The sequence below is a fragment of the Populus euphratica genome, unplaced genomic scaffold (genome assembly GCF_000495115.2).
Source record: "Populus euphratica unplaced genomic scaffold, PopEup_1.0 scaffold48.1, whole genome shotgun sequence".
Lineage (NCBI taxonomy): Eukaryota > Viridiplantae > Streptophyta > Magnoliopsida > Malpighiales > Salicaceae > Populus > Populus euphratica.
Genome location: NW_011499879.1, coordinates 1,469,883 through 1,490,252, shown reverse-complemented (window position 1 = coordinate 1,490,252; position 20,370 = coordinate 1,469,883). Strand labels below are relative to the sequence as shown.

At 30.5% G+C, this 20,370-nt stretch overlaps 1 protein-coding gene across 2 annotated transcripts; it reads right to left on the bottom strand.

Annotated features, from left to right (window-relative positions):
• Positions 1-13,280: 13,280 nt before the first annotated feature.
• Positions 13,281-19,839, bottom strand: LOC105129084 (DNA repair helicase XPB1-like). 2 transcript variants are annotated; one of them, XM_011031020.1, is made up of 20 exons: positions 19,730-19,839; positions 19,575-19,621; positions 19,402-19,474; positions 19,140-19,308; positions 18,831-19,053; positions 18,675-18,731; positions 18,275-18,418; positions 18,086-18,166; positions 17,773-17,860; positions 17,296-17,633; positions 17,150-17,225; positions 16,874-17,067; positions 16,619-16,782; positions 16,458-16,530; positions 16,022-16,135; positions 15,152-15,232; positions 14,773-14,832; positions 14,183-14,266; positions 13,955-14,097; positions 13,281-13,841 (listed from the first exon to the last, which is right to left on the bottom strand). In XM_011031020.1, the coding sequence occupies exons 1-20, from the start codon at positions 19,737-19,739 to the stop codon at positions 13,751-13,753; spliced, it is 2,310 nt and encodes a 769-aa protein (XP_011029322.1). In that variant the 5' UTR covers positions 19,740-19,839; the 3' UTR covers positions 13,281-13,750. The 2 variants fall into 2 exon arrangements, with proteins under 2 accessions (XP_011029322.1, XP_011029323.1); XM_011031021.1 differs by having other exon boundaries at positions 19,140-19,299.
• Between the last annotated feature and the right edge of the window lie 531 nt (positions 19,840-20,370).

Below are 20,370 nucleotides of genomic sequence, written 5' to 3'. Positions count from 1 at the left end.
TATCGTGACCTAAGTCATGAGTTTAAAATATTAACCTAAGTTGATATCAATCTTTTTATTTTTATTTTTGGATACTAATTTTCTTTTCAATTTCATCCGTTAATATTGAGTTTGTTGGAAATTGAATTTTATTATTTTTTTAATTTTTTTCTAAACATTTATCATGATCTTATGATTTAAATCAGTAGTTTAATAGGTTACTCGAGTAAGTCAAGTCTTTTTTTAGGTTATTTTTTAAGATTAAATATTTTTTTTAATTTTTCATCATTCAATATTAGGTTAATTTGAGAATCAAGTTTCATAATTTTTTCTATTGTGCATTTTATTAAATTATCATTTTTACATGATCCGGATCCCGAGGTTTGGTAGCTTTATCTAGTTTGCTTGGTTTTTTTTTTTTATTAATTGATTTTTTTATTTCATCTTTCAATATTTGACTGTTAAATTTTAACAAGTATCATATTTTTTTTATTTGTTTTTTATTGAATTATCTCAATCTCGTGATTTGGATTGTAAATTTGATAAGTTAACTTGAATTTATTTATTATACTTTTTTTTATCTTTTAAAATAATCAATTCTATCATTTAACATTTATTATAATTGATTTTTTATATTATATAATTAGAAAATAATCAATTCTATCATTTAACATTTAGAATGAAACCTTTTTATTAGATCTAGTCAGATTTATAACCTAATTCAGGAGCAACCTATCCAGTAATCTTCATTCTAAATCATTTATTTATTTATTTATTCTTTCTATTATGTACTGACCGTGTTTCCATGCCATGAGAATAAAAGCACTAACTAGTCGGAAGCTTGTCTTTGAGCGGGTGTTTAATTATCAGTTTTTATTTATTTTAAATTTTTATTTAATTTATTAATAACAAATCCTCTAATTACATAAATCTATCATCGCTGTTAATTTTATAATCGATTTTATTTATGATTAAAGTCAAGTCACTACACATATCAAGTTATATATTCGTTTTTTTCTTTTTTGATAATTTCATAACTTTTTTTTAGATTATATTACTTAGCATTTACTTCCGCAATTCTAAGATGATTTGTAAATAAGGAAAAAGTCAATCTTTTATAATAGAGATGTCAGTAAATCATTTTATTATTATATTTAGATAGATTGTTGTTGTTGTTGTTATATAAATCTAGATCTTTCAGACCCTATCATTTTCTGTTTATCTTCCGACCATCTTCTTCACTAAACTCCTTCAATACATTAACCAAATCATTTCAGACTACTCACACGTAGCAGTAATCTTTCTTTTTAATAATGCTTACCCAATTTCTTTAATACCAAACTTTTTTAGCAGATCATCAATATATATATTTAGATTGATTATTAATTTATAATGAATTAATTTCTTTGAATTCGGGATGCATGATAGTAACCTACATAGCAGATCTGTTCGCCACTCAACTAAGCGTAAATGGTTTTATTTTCTTAATATTCCATTATTGAAAAAAAGGAGCATGAAGAATCAAAATCTAAAGCAGGGGAAAAAAAAATTAAAAGCAGCACGAAAAAAATCAGCAAGCTAGAAATATGAGGGGTGTACATACAATAAAATGGTGATAAAATAACTGAAAAACAAACGCCAATTTGATTGACAATTCTATAGCTAGTGTTTTTTTCAGAACTATATTAAAATAATAATTTTTAATTTTTAAAAATTTTCTTTTTAAATAAACATGTTAAAATAATCTAAAAATATTTTTTTTTGTACACAAACACCGCAAAAACAAACCATTGCTTATTTGGCAAAATCTGATAGGAACTGAATTGAGTTGATTTCCGCAAAATGAGACCTTTGATTTCTTTTTCTTAAATGACAAACCAGGTGTGGATTTTTTATTAGATAATTTTTTTATTATTTCATTTAAATTCCATATCCTTTGCTTCATATTGTAAAGAATCAGCCACATACTAGTTTTCGTTTTACTTTTCAAAAAGTGTTTATTTATTTATTTTTTAATTCAGACCTCTATGAATTTTATAAATAAACTTGCAAAGAATCTAGCGCAATGCATGATTGGTAGACCTGAGAGGGGGAATTTTCTTTTTAAAATCTCTGTTGAAATATTAATGAACCTAGTTGCATGCATCCAAGTGGCACTTTGTTAAGGTAAGCTCATAAAATATCTACCTTTAACTAACTCTTTGTCTAAAGGAAAAAAGGGGCTTCTTATGAACAAAGGTATAGTTTGGGTGGTCTTAGAAAGCATGCTTCCCCTGAAAGTTGTCATAGTACTAACTAATTCGATGATCCTCGCGAATAGAAGAAAGAGAGAGAGAGAGAGATGCCACTAGTATTTTCTCAATTTTAATGTATTTTTAAATAAAAAATAATTTTTTAAAAAATAGCAAATGATTCTTAAAACAAAGTGCCTGAATCCAACACTACGGAAGCAACACCTGTGCTTCTCTTTGTCATTGAGATAATGAATCAAGCTACGAGAAATTAGACGCTTGGTAGCCGACCAGGATTTGACTATAGAAACATTTGGTTTTATGCTGCACTCAGGATTTGCGATCTAATTTATTGGTTAATCCGATCATGGTTTTGGGGGGTCTTACCTTATTTGATCTGAAAGATCTTCATCTTAAAATTGGACCGGAAAAGAATATCGTATACAAAAAGCATATATATATATATATATATATATTGCCCTTTTATAGAAAAAGAGAGCAATCAAAGAGCAGTCAAAGAATTTCCAAGCTAGATTATAGTTTATTTTATGATTAATATTTCGACCCCTTTTAGTGTTGTCACATCCATGGTCTTAATGATGACTTATCACAAAGAACTTTGAATTGTCGATACCCAACGGTGTTCAAGGCACAACCCACTTCCTCACTCAATGGGAAGCCATGTTCTTTTGGTCCAGGGTTTTTTTTCTTCTTCTCTTTTTACTTTCTTTTTTTTTCGTCTAAAGTATGTGCATGCTTGTAGATTAGTTGTCCCAAAAATATTGAAGCAGCAAATTTTGCCTGGAATGATCGGGGGGGGGAAAGGAATTGTAATTTTTCATTCAAAGATCTGTAAAGTAAAGATTTGGAATTGGATTTAGAACTAGCAAGATCTTGTAAATGAATAATAGAAAAACTAAAGAAAAGGGAAGCTTTACAGCAAGAAAAAACATAAGGGCTAGCATGTAGACTGTCTGCCAAGGACAAATATGAAATATTTAAGTTGATGCTGGCAGGAACCTAAATCTACAGGATGCTATCGCTTCAAATAGAAGATTTGGAATGATTTATCATTTAGCAGAGCATCTCCAACATGGTAGATTTCATGTTTATTGAAACAATTTCTTGAATCGTGGCGAAGGGAGGCGTCATCGAATTAACAAGTGTATTATATACGGCAACAGAAAGATAGATGCCTTGATACATATCTTACTGTGAAATATCAAAAGTCACAACTCTCATCAACATATTGGCATCTTCAGGACAACCACTATATATGTCTATAATTGACCACCCTTCTATGGTGAAAGACATGAGCATTTCGTTCTCAATTCATATAAAGAAACCCAGACCTAGCTAGCTAGTTTCCCTGTTTAGATTGATAGCCAATAAGAGATCAAACAGCCAAAAGTTCCAGCGGAAACCCAAAAAGAAACAACAAGCATCTAATCATAAATAGTCACTGACAGAAATACAAAGACCGAATCGACAGCTCTCCTCTTGGGCTTTTTCTTGATTCCAACCTACAAACCTGTCATAATATGACCGGTTAAAACTGTACGGGTTAACACAAGTAGTGAAGAGGTGGCTTAGAATTACACATAATCCATCGTGGCCTCAAATTTCTTTGAAAAACTCAAAAAAATTATTTCTTATTGGCTAACAAGATGAATTATCGTGATACATATATGCCACTAGTTTGAAACAGTCGAGGTATTCCAGTACTGCCTGAGCGTGTGTCCATATATATATATATAATTGTGATCACTAGCTAGAAAACCACCTTCCTATAAGAGACGCCCAAGTTAATGGAGAGAGCAGTAAAGAAAAGAATGCTTATAATATTTTGATCCTATAAGCACCCGCAATGATTCCAAACACTTCCTTTTGACCAAAACAATACAAGAAGAAATGATATTATAAATTACTTAAATACATCCAATCATTGCAAGCTATAGAATAGGAGATGATTATTAAAATTTAGGCTTATTTGAAAGATACCCTAAAAAAAATGTGAAATCTAGAGAAGAAAAAAAGTTTTTGTCGACTCCAAGTCCTTTTGTTTAGCCTAACAAACGGGTTCTTGTTGGTACATGAAAATTCCAGGCCCTATAAAATATTTTAATTGACTCTTTTTATAAAAATTGAAATGATTAATTATTTATCAACTATATATATATATATATGCACGAATGCTAAATGATTGTTAAGTGGACCGGCGACATTATTTAAAATAATGTGCATATAGCAGACAAGAGAAAAACCATCTATATGTCATTGATGATGAAACTTTTCGTTTAAGGCAAAGGAAGGGAATCGTGAAAGCTCAAACAAAGAAAAGATAATAGGGAGAAAAATTCCAAGCTCTTTTCCTTTACTAGCTAGGAATCATGTCCAAGATAGTCACATAACAGCTAGCATTTTACACAAATATTATGAAAAAGCTTGTAGTTAGTGGAATAATGTAGGCAAGAAAAGTCATGGATTCATAAACTCGAGGAAGGATTGGCCATGAGGCTTGGTTCGAGGTTCTAGCGTGGAAACCCTTGGCTCAAACTGTTCTAAGTGGAGAAGAGGTCAGGAAACATATTATCAGGAATGACCCGTTCAAAGATATTGAATAGTTAACTTAAAATTACCACTATCAAAGAATGGTCAAATAAAACAGAAATACCGATTTCCATCGGTATATTGCAATAACCTTTATAGGTATAATTGTTTATCCTTCTATCCATTCATATATACCGATAATAAATTCTCTCGACATGTATCAAGCAAATTACAATGGAAAAATAAAGATTGAAAAAAAACTAGATAATACAATTACATGTAAATTTTACAAATGACATTACCGATAAAATTAATATATACCAAGTCAAATAAAACAGAAATACCGATTTCCATCGGTATATTGCAATAACCTTTATAGGTATAATTGTTTATCCTTCTATCCATTCATATATACCGATAATAAATTCTCTAGATATGCATCAAGCAAATTACAATGAAAAAATAAAGATTAAAAAAAAACTAGATAATACAATTACATGTAAATTTTACAAATGATATTACCAATGAAATTGATATATACTGGGGGAATTATAGAGGGTGCTATAGTGGAATTCAAAAAAAAAAAAATTACACAATGACATGATATTTTTATTGATGGAATGACCAATGAAGTTACTAAAGAAATAATTTTATAGATAATACCGTTGATAATATTTAATTTATGACCTCACGATTGATCCTCCTCTCCCCCTCTCAAATTTCTCCTTCCTCCTTATGTATTTTTTTCTACAACAAACAATCGCCTCCTTCCCTCTTGTTCTCAACACAATTTAACCTCCACAATAAATCTAACAACCACAACACTTAGTTTTTCAACATCCGTGTTCTGATTTAAATTTTATTGAGGATTTTTCACAAATCTATCCTTTTTTATCTAAACTCAATTTTAAAAGGTTAATTTATTTATTTTTATATATTTTTGTAGTATATGTATTTTATTTAGGTGTTATCTTGTTTTATAGTTTTTTTCTCATACAAGTTTGTTGTATGGATTTATGATTTGTCCATGTTAAGGTTTGTTTTAGATTTTGTAAAATTATATTTGTTTGTAAATTTATGAAACTTGTGTTAAATTTTTGACTTAGACATGTTGAGATGAAATCAATAATGGCTTGTTTAACATGTCTTTTTTATATTTTATCATTTTATTGCTGAGTTGAAATTTTCAGTAAATATGTTGAAATTTAAATTTATGTAAATAATTGATAATGAATTAAGAGTACTATAAAAATATATTGAATAAGTTTGAGCTAATATGTAAATAATTGATAATAAATTAAGAGTACTGTAAAAATATATTGAATAAGTTTGAGCTAACATAATTAATTAATACATGTTATTATCATTATTTTATATAAATTTGATATAAGTAATGGATGATTATTTATAGATGTATAGAGATTCACCCTAAGGGTTGTGGAGGATAGTTATTTTACATCATTATTTTATATAATCTATTTGGTTTATTTGTTACTCCTTATTCTTGTTGGTCGGTGATACTCACAATTTACAACCTGTCATCGAGGATGTGTATAAGGTCAAAGTACATATTTTATCTATGATCATACTCGGTTGTAAGAAACAAGTCACATATTAAGGCTTCGATATGCGATGCCTATATTATTGATAAGATCTTAATAATTATCTCATATTATTTCAAGCCTCAATTAAAAATAAGAATCAATTGCATTATAAAGCATGATGACAATAAGGTGATGATAGTAGGGAAGTGCTTTTGTGTGAGAACTTAACAATATTTTCCCATCTTGGATGACCTGTACCAAAAAATATTATGGTGGGAAGATATTTGCCAGAAATAGAATTTCAACAAGACATAATTATGTGTTATTTAAATGTGATGAACTGATACCTTTTATTCAGTAAGTATATTACTTAACATGTCATTATTTTTAAATAATTTATCTTTTATAATATTATAAACTGATACATTGTTTAATTTCTCATAAGCAACATCTTTAATATTTATTATACCAAAACTCACAATTGACTGAATTCCAAATCTTTTGATTATAAAATGAATAATTTTCTACATGGTTCAAAAAACATGCAAGTATTGGTTAATTATTATTATCTCTCAGGATACTTAATTTCCTTACACATTTCTCATTAATTGTTCATGATTGTATTTCAAGTGTGTTTGGCAGTATGGTGATGGTTGCTTTTCAAATAACTTTTCATGTTGAAATCGGTTGCTTTTCAAATAACTTTTTGTGTTGAAATGCATATCAATGATGGTTTTTTTTTTGTTTTTTTAAAAATAATTTTTAACATCAGCACATCAAAACGATTCAAAATGTACAAACCACATTAAATTTTAGCAAAAAATTTAAATTTTTTAGGAACACAGGTTGAACCGCGTTCCCAAACAGCCCCTTCTTGTATTAGGTTTATCAATTGAAAAAGAATGCTAGTGTTACTTTGTCTTTATTGAGTTCGGGTCCTTAAATAAAGGTGAAGTGCTATAGTGGGTATTTCTTTAATGGACATGTGTTTTATACTGAAGAATTGAGCAGGGTAAAAAGACATATAATCATAGTTTTGAAACCCAGCTCAACGGGACTCGAGGCTTTAACAGGGTCGAGTTGAAAAAAATAGGGAAAGAAAAAACCTGGTGTGACATGGTTGACTCGACGAATTAACTAGGTAAGACCTGGTCAAAAACCTGTTGCAACCAGTTGACTTTTGTTTTTTTACTGAAACCATATCGTTTTGATTTTTTATATATAAAAAAAAGAATTGAATTGGGCGACCCGATGACCCGGTCAAAACCCGAAACCCGGGCCTTGGTCTAAAAACTATGCATATAATAGTAGGGTTTATGTTAAAGGATCAGACTACTATGGAAAGCTGGAAAATGTAATTGAATTATAATATCATAGTGAGTAGAATATAGTATTTTTATTTAAATATTTTTGATATAACACCACTGATAGAGGAATTAAAGTAGATTCTCATCATAATTTGGTCAAAATTAATTCAAATGCTAGACTCCACAATATCGATGATATTTTTATTTTTGTCAAGCAATGCAGCCAAAATTGTTACACAAACACCTTTTCCTTTAGAAAGAATCGTTTAAGAGTTGATTGGTTATCCGTAATGGAAACCAAACTCAAGGTTGTGTTAAGGTTGTTCGGGATGACAATAATGAATTAATTATAGTAGATGATGTCTTTCAACTTAGTAAGTGAGTTAATCCATATCTAGTTACTTTCTTTAATGACTTTGAAGAAAATTCAAATTTTTACATTACTGAGAATATTTTTGTTGATGTTGACGCTAAGGAGTTGAATGATGTTTTGAATTATGACGGATATACACAAGTCGATGAAAATAATAAGAATGAAATCAATATAGAAGATTATGATAGAGATGACGACAAGTTAATTGATGAAAAAGAAGGTAATTTTCATTAATTTGCATAATACAAATGTGTAATGCTATAAATTATAATTTATTATTGAATGACGATAAAATATTTATTTTATTATTATAATGTGAATCGGTGTTATTATGTTGTGTGTGAAGCTATGAATTTAAGTCTTTGCATGATGAATATATAGAAAATACAAATATAATTTGGTATAAGACATTATTTTATACTGATGGAAATACTAATAAACTGTACATGACATATGGGTATATCAATAAAATATATCAATCAGTACATTTTAGTGACTGAGAATTGTTCCCCTTCTTCCTGGTATTCATTAAATACACATATACGATAAAATATGTTGGTCGGTATATTCTAGTGATTATGATAATTATTCACTTCTCAATATGCTGATAATTAATATTCTTTTAATTGTTCATTTTTTTCAATGGCATCACTAATGGAATAAAAAGTCATCGATAATATTTAGTAGGCTTTCTAAAAGTTTTTGTGCAAGTTAAGAATTTTCATTCGACTTTACAAATAAAATCATCGTTGATAATTACATAAATAAAATTAAATTAAAAACCAGAATCAAAACAGACGAGGTGTCATCTTCATCTTTCTTCTTCTCTCACAAAGTCATTTCTCTCTCTTTCTTTTTTCTTCTCTCTTTCCTTTTCAACTAAAATCATGCATTCTCTTTTCTATTCATCTTAAGGTATATTGTCTTTCTTTATTTTTCTTTTTTTATTTTATTAACAATCTCTCTTTTTTTTTAAATTATCAGCTGAAATTAAGCACACCATTAAGGTAAAAATTTCTCATTCCTTTTTCTTCCTTTTTTTGTGTTTTTCTTGCATTATTTTTTAATTTTTATCATTATTTTTTTTAATTTTATGTTCTTAATAATTTTATGAATTAATAAATGTGTTGAATTGTAGTTGTTATTGAAATAATTTTGCATTATTTTACTGAATTTTAGTTATTTGTTTTCCAAATTTGTTTTTGAATTTCAATTAAATGTGTAGGAATAATTTTAATTATTACTTTGTATTTATTCCATTTAGAATATTTTTTTGTTAATTTAGGATTAAAGATATTACCACTTAGAAATAATTTTTTTGAATTTTAGTTGTTCTTGTAATAATTTTTTATTATTTTTTTGAATTTTATTTTTTTTAATTTTATTGTTCTATTTTAATTAAAAAAATAAAATATTTCTAACAAGATTATCAATGTAACAATTTCGTTGATATATTCCAAAGAGAAATGAAAAGGAATTATTACAAATATCATTGTTAACTCATCGATAGAATTACAGATAATAATATATCGATGATATGTTATATTTACAGATAAATATATTGATGGACAAATAAAAACAACAATTACATTATATATGGTTTTCCTGTCGATAACATGTTAAATTTACAAATGGAGATACCAACAGAATAAAATGAATAATTATTTTTTGGGGCATTTTGTATGTTTATAAATCCATTAGTATATTTATTATTAATAAACCATAAATTACCATAGAGAGTTTTTACAATGAGCTATTTTTATCCGTGAATTTGTTGGTGATGTACGTGCCAATAGACTATAAGTATAAATACCAACATAAATTATAAATTTTTATTGGTAAAACTATTAAATAGGGTAGTGTACTTAAGTGAATATGATCAAAAACAAAAAATCAGGTAGAATTCCAAATAGAAAAGGATTACCGGAATAAATTGTAATGAAATTTAGAATATACATGCTTTATCATTATCGAATTTAGTTGCCTCCACAATTTGATAATACCAGTTTTCTACGGTAACTTAGTTGCTTGTTGAATTGAACCTTTGGCTTGAAGAGGAAGTGGCCTTTTCCTTTCCTTCTCTACTTTCTCTATGCAATAGCCAATAGATGTAAGGAGTCTCTATGTGCAGTGAAAAAACATGCGGTCATCAAAGTGCAAGCCAGGCAATGCAAAAGGAATGTCTCAAAAGCAGTCAAATGCGCTCAAGTCCCTGACTGGGTAATAGTAAAATTCTCAAACCTGTGAACAATCCATAAAGGCATCCACCAGCTCTCCTCTCTTTTTTCTCAAAAGTGCGTTTTTATGGGGTTTCCTACCTACTTCAAGATAGTGACGGCTAAAGTAGTTTCCATGCTTCACGAATGTGCCTCCGGACAACTTGAATTCAATGCCAGCACAACTTGAGCAAACTCAAACATTAGTATTGGGAACTTTTGTGGGTGCATATTAGCATGGCTTCAAATGGACTCGTGGTAGACAAACTACAGTAATAGTCAATTTTGGTGGCGTAAGTATTAGCAGCTTGTGTTCTACATCTATACAGGAAGATGATGTCTAAAATAGTTTTTAATGGATGAGCATATTTTGTATATATTATTTTTATTTAAAGTATGTATTTAAAGGATTAAAGACAAGATAATAAACTTAATATATTTAAGTTTGGCATAATACTAAGCTTAGATATCATAGATCTAACTTATTTTTAGGTCTGATATCCTTGGATTCAGCTACGCTCTAAGATCAAGTACATGTGATTTTAGCAAGCTAAAATTTATTTAATTGAGTCCTTAATTATTTTTAGATCTAAAATTATAATTCCCTGTATGAATTACATTATAATCTTTGATTTCTAAAATTTATTTCTGATCAAGTCATACTTAACTAATTATTCTATTTTAATTTCTAATTAATGATTCTTGTATGAGTGACTTATTAGGCTCTCTAATAATTTCGCTTAAATACAAATCATAATTTTAAATAAAAATAAAAAATAAATATATTAAATAATTTAATTTACTATCAATTCAATAATTAATTGATTTATATTTGAAAATCAAACACAATATTTGTCAACCTGTCATAATCCTTTAAATATAAGGAAAGTCATAAGTGATTTAGTTTAACATTTGAATAACTAGTTTTTCAGTGTAATTATTATTCCTTCATTAATAATATTTTGATTTAGATATTATAGTATAAAGTATGTCTGTTTTGTCAAATAATTTTAGTTCTCAACATTATAATAATTGATTATTCAAATAAAATTTGAAATACTTTTCAAATCTCATTCCCTCTTAAAAAAGAATTTTAAATTCAATACTATTTGAGAATATATAAAAACTTTTCTAATTCACCTATAGTGATAAATCATCCGTTGATTACTCAAATATCTTCATATAGTTTATGTTATATCTAATATTTGTTCATTTATTACTCTTGATTAGAACAATGTGTAATCATGATCAAAGCATAACACTCATTATATAAGATAACTCGATGATCTCAAGTTTAAAAATCACTTATACAACTATCACGTGAGTCTTTTTTATATATCAATTATCTCAAGTCTTTCCATAAACATGGATAATCTCTCCATATAAAATTTTATTGCAGATCAGTTTAGTACTGTACATGTTATTTGACTAGAACCTATATATTAATTTCAAGTATTTCTTATATATCAATTTATTAAAAAAAAAACTTTTTTTTAATAAAAAAATAAACATAATATGTATAAATCTCAATAACTATAATTAATATTAAATATTAATAGAATATAGCTCATAAACATTTAATAACAATGTTTTGATATAATAAAAATTATATAATTATAATAATTTTATAATTTTATTTACAAAATATTTTTGTTTTATCAACTTTAATTTTACTCTGTATTTATTAATTAAATATAATATTATATTCTCAACATGCTGCGTGTAACTAATCAATTTAGTACATGCCATATTCATAAGATAGTAATTGTTAGCCTCCAAACTCTGAACAACTAAAAGGAAAGGGGATTTTCGCCTAGTCTCTTGAATGTCACAAATTCTAGACTCTCATTTGAAGATCGATGGAATATATCTACACAAAGGTGCCCATGATCTCAAACGCAATGGAGAGCGAAAATGGGAGAGAGAAGATGAAAGTTAATATCCTAGCTTCCATTGTACATGCTTTTCACCCATTAACAAACTTTTTTCTACGTACTTAACTAATAAAATATAAAATATTTAATTATATAAAATATAATTAAATTGATCAGATTTTAAATTTATTTTTTAAAAATTATCAATTTAAGTTTTACAAATCTCAATGCTACCAAAAGCTTACATATTTATTAATTTTAAAATTTATAAAATTAATTAAAATATATATAAACTGATCCAAACACTTATATTAATAAAAAATATATATCAAATACCAAGAAATTTTGAGATGCGGCAAAAAGAAAGAAAGTTACACAATATAATGTAAATAAAAACTAGAGTTCCTTAATTAATTTCTAAAATTTTATATCTCTAAATTTTAAATAAACATTAAAATTATAATTTTAGACAACTGATTAATATAATTCTATTAGCATTGGAATTTCTAACTAAACAAATTGATTTTTATAAATCTTAAAGATTAAGTCAATAATATAATAAAAATATTATGTCATAATTTAAAAAAAGAAAAAGAAAAAGGCCCCCGACAGAAAGGAAGTTCATTTGTTTCGTCTCTTTCGTTACTCCATGGGAGGAGAAAGGACAAGGATGATGAAAAAAGAAGCTCGGTGGCAGGTGAAAATTTCGATTTGGGGTAGAGAAGAAACAGTGGAAACAACGTTTAAATTTTCAATTTGTATTCAGAAAAATTTGTTCTAGCCCACCCTGTAGCCGATTATCATTATATGTTGTTAGTTTTTTTCTTTAAATTTTTTTTTTTATTTTTAACTTTTAATATTTAATTAATTAAAGTTAGATTTTTTAATTTATTTCGATAAGAGTTTCGTGTGATATTTTTACCATCTCATACCCTAAAATATGTAGTTTTGAGCAGTGATTTACAAAATAAATGTCATAAAAAAACCCGTAATCATTTAAGTATTTAAAAAATATTGCATCTGATTTTTTTACATTATAATGTCTTCACATTTTTTTAAAGTAAGAAAAAATGATCCGACAACATGACGCAGGTCAGAAGAACCAGTCTTCACTTATAGACGAAGCAAACCACACTTTAAGTGATCTGTGTCGAAAGTTCAGTATGAAATGTACTTAAATTACAACCATATCAAAGCACTCAGAAGTTGCATCGCAAGCACAAAAGTTCTTTATAATAGAAAGGATATCGTGCATCTTTCAAGGTAAATTACATTTACTATATTACAATATATCTCCGAGAAGCATCATAAATGTCTTCTTATCCTTCACACAGTTTAATTAAACAACCAGGTTGTAAGAAATCCTTTGCTTTCGAAGAAGTAACTGACTCATTCCGATTAAAGAACAAAAAAGAAGAGGGAATCTCGCCACTTGCACGGTATGCCAACCAGAAAGAGGGCTTCATAAACAAACAAAAACTGACTTTCGAAAGGTAGACCATGACCACTAGCTCTTGCAATGGCATGTTCATCTCAAATCAACATCACATATAAAAAAGTCGTGTAACGACCAATAAAGTTGTAAATTAGAGCTCCTTGCAACTTTCCCTTCTCTTGGTAAAACCTTAGATGATGCAACAAAGTCACCGATAACTGGCATCCGTACAGTTGCTATCTCAGCCAAAGCGCCTTTTGAACAAATAATGCCGCTTGGATGGGTCCTTGGGCTTACCCTTTATCTGGCCCTTCCCACCCTTCTGCCCAGTACTGCAGACAAGTGAAGAAAACGACAACATTTACAAGGAAGGTCACAGAACGCCCTTTATACTTTGTACAAGAGAGAAAATACAGCGGAGCCACAGAACAATGAGGCAGCGTACCTGTATTCCATATAAACCATCCCGTTTGCACCTGACATGGCACTCATGGATCCCATATAGCGACGGGTTTTGTGAAGAGCTATGTCATCTGCATCCTCGTCTAGCTGTTCTAAACCAACAGCATCATCTCCAGCACTCAAAACCTGATGAGTCAAACAGTCAAAAATTGGATTCAAAAATCAAATGATCAATCAAAAAGTCAAACAGTCAAAACTAAAAGAGAAATACCTTCGCAAGAAGTCCCAATTGATCCTCAAGACTGTGATAGCTCAAATCAGCTCCTGAATCAGCTGGAGGCAAGCTTGTTATCACCTGTCAAAGGTATATCCGTCAGAAGTCAACTACACAAATACTGATATCTATATGTATGATAGCCAATACAAAACAAAACGTGCAGCATCATATCAGTTTTAAGTTTAATGCAAACCTAGGCTACAAAAATAAAGCCTTATTTTAAAAAGAAAAAATTCAACCAAGGTAGATTCCAATTGCAACCACATGCAAAGCAGAGTTGCGCAACTACTGCATAGCATGTAAAAGTTGTCAACAAGTTACACCCATAGAAAGGGAAGGGGCGTTTGAATCATGTCTAGATCCCTGTACAAGCACATTGGCATTCAATTGTGAGCATGTCAAACATTTGCTTCAAATATGTCATCTCAAATTGCAGCATACTACATGCCAGATATGAAACATCTATAACAAATACTTAACATGTATAACAGTAATGCTGTGCACATTTCCCAATTCACAGTCAAAATGAAAAGGTTTCAACTAGATTTTCCTTTCGAGAAAGAATATCACATAAGAATATTTACCTTAAAGCTATAACCTTGATCAATCAGAAACTGTTGTCTTTTGGTTGAATAGTACATCTCCTGCACACGCAGAGAACTATTTAGGGTATCAAGCTTGACCAAAAACATGAATAATCTGGAGGGGCATGAGCCCTGTCAAGGAAGAACTTTCTGGTGGCTTCTAAGCTAATATTCAGCAACAGTGTAAATAATTTTCCATAAAATTTATTTCCAATTTGGAGGACGCCTTGTACTCCAATTCTTACACTCTTTGTTTTCCTTAACAGCAAAAAGAACATCTTAGGTAAGATATACTTCTCCAACTACTGTCAGCATCAATCATCTGTGGTTAGGAATATTCAGATTTCAGAAGTTTAGAATATAGAAAATCAGTGCTTACCTGTGTATCAGTAGATACAAGAGAATAGAAGAAAGCATTATACTCTTCTTTGCCTCCTGCCATTCTATCTTGAAGTTTACCCTGTCAATGGACACAAAACACATTTCAAGACATTATGGATAGGAGACTTAGGGAGGAAGCAGCATCACGACAATTAAAACAACCTTCAGTTGGTTGGTTATAATCACTAAGAAACAGAAATCTGTGTGTGCATGGTTTCTTTCTGATAACAAAGGCCTAAATTGCATAAATCATTATTTCAAAACAACCCACACGTGAATGAACCACAAGATGCTAAAAATTAGCTAGATCTCACAGATCAAATCAGTTATGGCTTGAGTCATGGCCACAGAAACAGTTTTCAATGAAGTAGAAGTTAAAACTAATGCGGGAGCAACTTGTTTAGTTTTTCTTATTGTTTTGGCTTTCTCATTTAGTTTACCGATCCTTGGAATCTTTGATTCTTTTTTCTCTACTAGTAATATAGCTTTTAATAGTGATTCCTTCTCCAATAAGGATTGGGATATAGGCCTAGAAGTAGTATAAATAAGGCTGCCTTGGCTCTTTTACAGAGATGTTATACTTTTTATCAAGCAATTTATGCTTTAGAGGTTTCTCTACAGATGCTAAAACTCTATCTCTTGTTCCAGCTTCAACTTTCTCCTAGTTATTGCCATTATTTTACTGTTCTTTGCTGTTTTTTTAGATTTCTCTTTCCCACCCTACGTCAAAAACTAATCATTCTTCAATCAGGTACATGATTACACTCAGTAAAACCAGTGTTTAAATCTACATGGTGCAAAATCTTCCAAAAGGTTGTAAATCAACCCAGCTGAATCCAAGAAAAGAAGAAGAAACTGCATAACCAACCTTTGCTCTCAGAATACGACCCAATCGTTGAGCTTCTTGTCTTCTTGAACCAGCATGTGATGATATCTGGATTATCACATTTGCCTCGGGAATATCAATCGAGTTATCACCAACCTGTAAATGAAATAAAATCAATCAGGATAAGTTGCTCAGTTCTTATTGACACTCAGTTCTCAGCAGTAAATAGTTTCCACAAGCAAGTCTCTAGCATCCACCCAAATGACAGTAAAATCAGTAATTACATATGGATAGAGGACAAGACCAAATAAGAACTCATTAATTCATATCTGCTTTAATGCAAAACCACTTTTATTTCTTCTTTTTTCCCCACTAAATGACCAAGGGCAAATACTTGGAGAAAATTGTACAGGCTAGACAAACCAACCTTACTTGAATGACTGTTTGGTGAAATGATGCAATAGTTAAAGCTGGATACCTTAGACAAGAAGACAGTATTTACTTCACTACTAGTTTTGAACGCATGGAGAATTTTTGTCCTCTCAGCATGGCTGCATATCGCACAACATGTTCGCGGTAAATAATATGAAACATGTAGAGTTGAAGCTAGCTTTTACAGCAATTGTGCAAATAAATCACCTGGTTGCACCATAGATCATAGGCTTGTGAAGTTTCATTGCATACTCTGTGAGTGCAAAAAGATTATCAGCAAAGACAATTATCTTATCACGGCGCTGCTCTTCATGAAATCTTATAAGAAATTCGCATGCCCTGAATTTGTTAGGATTCATCACATAAAGTGCCTGAAATTGTAAGAGAGTCATTAAAATGTCAGCGGAAAAGAACATTGGCCAAAGAGAAGCACAGTGTATAAGTAGCAATTGACTAGCAAACCTGCTTCTTCTTTGAATTTTCTTTCTTTAGATACTCAGCAAAAAACTCTTTCGTCATTGGGCACCATACTTCAGCACACTGCACATTTGCAATGAAACCCCCTTTTACTAGATCCAACCAGTTTGCTTCATATAGTTTAGGACCAATAAGGAAGTTCAGATCGGTAATCCTTTCATCCTCTCTCACAAGTGTTGCTGTTGTTGGATAAACCAGTTAGACTTGCTAGTCAATATAAGACAAAGGCTGAATGAGAGAGATGCAACTGAAAGAACATACCAGTAAGCCCAAGTTTGCAATGAGATTTAGTGATGCTGATAACTTTACGAAACATATGAGCAGGAACGACATGGACCTAAACAAAGAAAGATGTATTTCAGCCCAAATGTGTACAGAAGTTGACAACATACTCTCTGCACACTTACCTCATCCATTAGAAGAAGTCCCCACTCCCTATTTCTTATTTCTTCAATAATCTTTTCAGATTCTTCTGATCGTTTTCCACCAAAAGCAACCATGTTATATGTTGTCACCACAACCCCAGCATTTCCCTTGAATCGTTCTTTGCTGTCAGATGTAAAACGACAAATTTGATCCTGTGAAATGTCTGACCAGAGCGAGAATTGAAAGGCCCATTGATCAACAGAAACAGCATTTGTTGCTAAACAGAGGCAACTTTTCTTTATTCGACAAGCTGCAGAAACACCAACTAGAGACTTTCCAGCTCCACATGGAAGAACAATAATGCCAGATCTTGCTCTGCCTGAAATATCAACCACATGGTTCAGTCAATCCACGCTTAAGTGTTTTATATCCTATTAAGAGAACATAAATCGGAGAACAATAAACACGCCTTAAAGTTGGATTCAGCAAAGTACAATTTAATTGCAAGATCATTTTACCATTTCCAAACATTTTACTGAGGCTTTTCTCTTGATATGGTCGTGGTTGTGCATGAGGCTTTAATTCCATATTCAGGTCAGGGTTGACCTGCAGCATCAAAAGAGCATTAGCTACAGTTGAAAACTCAATTTGCATGCTCAAAAAAGAACTGATTCTGTAAAGTTGTTGCAGAGCTTCCACAAACAGCATCCCCAATTATTCACATTTTCCAACAAGACCACTACTAATCTAGTCATGAATTCATTTTGATATCTACTGTATGCTATTTCCATGCTAAACATTCTCTACAGGAGGGGGGTAAAAGTTATTTACAGTGTCATTTCTGAAATCATACTCCTCCAACATTGGATAATTTAAAGCATTTGGCAAGCACCGCTGCTTAACATTTTCAACCTGTCAGAAGGAGAGACAAGTCAGAAGGAGAGACAACAGAAGATTAACATAATTTGGCAAATTCACCTCAAACAATGAAACAGCATAACCATGCACACAGTGCACTACCTGTGAAGGGTCAACTTCAAATGAGTGAGTTTCTTTTTCTTCTGCTGCAGCAGCCAATTCTGCTTCATTCAATAATCCATCATGACTAGTTCCAATTTCCCCCGCAGCTTTGCTAATTGTAAATCCCTCAGTTCCATGTGAACTCTACAGGTTTGTAGAATTATAAATAATTTCAAGATTCAGCTCATAGGGCACAACAATGAAAATGGGAGGAATGCTACTACAATCTAAGAAACCTGGAGAGAAACAATGAAAGCATACACATCCATGAAATAAGTAACTCTGAGCTATTCCAAAATCATGTGAGACTATTCAGTTCAATGAAATTCGTGTGATAATAACCTTCAACTATTTCAACTCATCCTAAAATACTGAATTCAATCAAATTAAGAATACAGACCTCGGGTTGAATCCTTGCTTTAGCTATAACTTCATCCTTTAGCAACTTCTTTAATACCTATAAAGACCACAAAGAAAGAGAAACACACGAATATCAAATATACATGACACTAACCAGAGAAAGAGGGGGGAAGCCAGAAACAAAAAACCAACTTGCCTCAGGAAATGGGGATTCAATGAAGTACCGATTCTTCTTAAGCACGAGCTTTACTTTACCGTAATTAGCAGTAGAAGCATGTATAAAATCAATCATCTCTTTCGGCAACTTGGTCTTCGACAACTTATTCAAAACTGAAATTATTGTTTCAGTCTCTAAACCCACCGACACCGCAGCATACAAGGAATGTGGAGTTAGATTGTACTCGTGCATTGACTCGGGCCTATAATCAAACATCTCAAAATCTCAGATCACACATGAAATTAACATCAAATAGTACACATGCGTTTTATGGGTCATAAGCTATACCTGCAAACAGGCTCGGCAATGGCAATGAGAAAATCATAAGCTTGCTTATACAAAGAAGAGAAAGTCTCAAGGAAAATTCGCCCATCTGCACAAGCCCATAATGGGCGGTTCGCGTGATCGGGCTTCAATTCCAATTTGCTAAAATCCCTCTTTTTTCCTTCTGTCCCGCCTTCAAAATCAATAACAACGATGGATTTCAATTCACTGGCATAAACCCATTATCATCAACACTGAAAAAAAAATCAGGCTAGATTCTCAATACCATCGCGAAAATCATCCCCAGCTTCTTCAGGGTAAAAAACATCATCATCAGCCACTGAGCTTCTATAATCATCCTGTAAGCATCACAAAGCAAGAATTAAGTAATTGAAAAGGTCGGATATGTAAGAAATTGAAGATAGATTAAAGGGGGGAAAATAGAACTTTTTTATTCACCTTTGATGTGAATTTGAATTTCTTATTTGGTCGACCACTTTTATCACCTGAAACAGAAATTTGGTAAATTAAACCAAAGTCAACAAAGATCTGTCTCACTGATTAAAACATTATTACGGAATCTTAAGTTTTGTTAGATTTTTTCCGTTCATTACCGTGTCCCATGTTTTTGTTTTGTTAGCTTTGGGAAAGGGTTGTTTTCAGAACCTGCCAATAAACTGCCACGAGAACCTTATATACAAGAGAGGAGACCACCGCTTTCATGTGGTGGAGTCCGAGTTGCTGTTTGTTTATAGGGTAGCGGGTGGCCTATGGGCTTCTAGCTAGGTCTGTGTTGTGGGCTTGGGAAACACATGGTTTTCTGGATAATGCATACTCCCTTGTCTACCGATCTACCCATTAACAGCCTATTTGTTTTTCATTTTAAAAGTTTAAAAAAAAATTAAAAGAATTTTTTATTATTTTGAAGTTTTTTATTATTATTTTCATATATTTTAAAAATAAATTTAAAAAATAAAAATATATATTATTTTAATATATTTCCAAACAAAATAATATTTAAAAAATTAATCATTATTATAATAATATACAAACTCTAAATCATCATATTCATGTTAGTAATTTTTCATTAGTGAAAGGTAGTATAATTATAGGTTTTTTTATAGTAAAGAATACTTGATTCATTTTATATGTTAATCAGAACTAAATATTATTCCAAATAATTTTAAGATCACATCTTCTATATAGATATAGATATAAATATGATATATTTAGATAAGTTTTAATAAATTTTCTT